Raw genomic sequence first — 990 nt, 5'->3', positions numbered from 1 at the left:
TTTTTTTTTTGGTTTTTCGCAGTGGGTCCCGAAGACATTAAGCTGACAGTTTTTCCCTTAAAAGAATATCACGATCAAGGGTCAGATGTCATTCTAACATGCTCAGTGGTCTCCAGACCTCCTGCCCAGTTTCTGTGGTACCTGAATGGGAATCCATCAGTCCACAACACACCTGAGCTCAGACTGATGAACGTTCAGTTGAGTCAGCGCGGGAACTACACCTGTGAGGCCTTCAACAACAGAACCATGAAAACCCAAACATCTCAACCTGTGGTTTTAACAATTCTGAAATGTACGTTACAATTCAAACAGCGATGATTATGCCGAAAATGTCATTAAACATATATTGAAAACAGATTTTAGAAACTCTAACTCTTAGGACTCTGCGCATTTATACGTCAGTTCTAAGAGTTTTTGATGCTCACTGTCACACGTTAAAGCCCATCCCAAACAGGTAAACAAGGTCAGAGAGTACGTCTGTTACAAATGAAATGTAATCAACTTTCAGCTTTCCAATGGAAAATGTTGAATTAATATGAGATTTGCTGTTTTGAACTTCTGTTATGACTAAAAGACATGGCTGCGATGTTCACACTAACAATGACGACTGGTTTTCAAGATGCCATTTTTACATCACGACCTAAAATGGTAATTATAATTATATATTAATCTACCAAATATATAACTATATTTTCCAATCCACAGCGAACGTTTCCAACGCAGTCATCACTCCCAATGCGACAGACTTGTCGGAGTTCGGCAGCGTTAGTTTCACCTGTTCCTCCTCTGGATCCTCGCGTTCCTTCCGCTGGATCAACCGAACCTCCGAGATCACGGCCGGTGACAGAGTCCAGCTGATGGACGATGGCTCCCGGCTTGTTATCATCAATGTGAGCCGATATGACGCTGGACCGTTTCTGTGCCACGTCTTCAATAATTTCAGTAACTCCACCAGTGATGCGGTGAAACTTTCCATCAACTGTGAGTCAC

The 990-nt window shown here is 42.3% G+C and overlaps 1 protein-coding gene across 1 annotated transcript; it reads left to right on the top strand.

Moving 5' to 3' along the window:
• Nucleotides 1-28: 28 nt before the first annotated feature.
• Nucleotides 29-983, top strand: LOC103399249 (carcinoembryonic antigen-related cell adhesion molecule 2; the record flags this gene model as incomplete). Its single annotated transcript, XM_008337964.2, has 2 exons — nucleotides 29-292; nucleotides 706-983. Coding segments are annotated over exons 1-2 (384 nt in total), but the record flags the coding sequence as incomplete, so codon positions are not given.
• Nucleotides 984-990: the final 7 nt, after the last annotated feature.

This window comes from Cynoglossus semilaevis, unplaced genomic scaffold, assembly GCF_000523025.1.
Source record: "Cynoglossus semilaevis isolate Cse_v1.0 unplaced genomic scaffold, Cse_v1.0 C19113866, whole genome shotgun sequence".
Classification (NCBI taxonomy): Eukaryota; Metazoa; Chordata; class Actinopteri; order Pleuronectiformes; family Cynoglossidae; genus Cynoglossus; species Cynoglossus semilaevis.
Note: the sequence above shows the minus strand (reverse complement) of the source record. Positions and strands in the feature narration are given on the sequence as shown.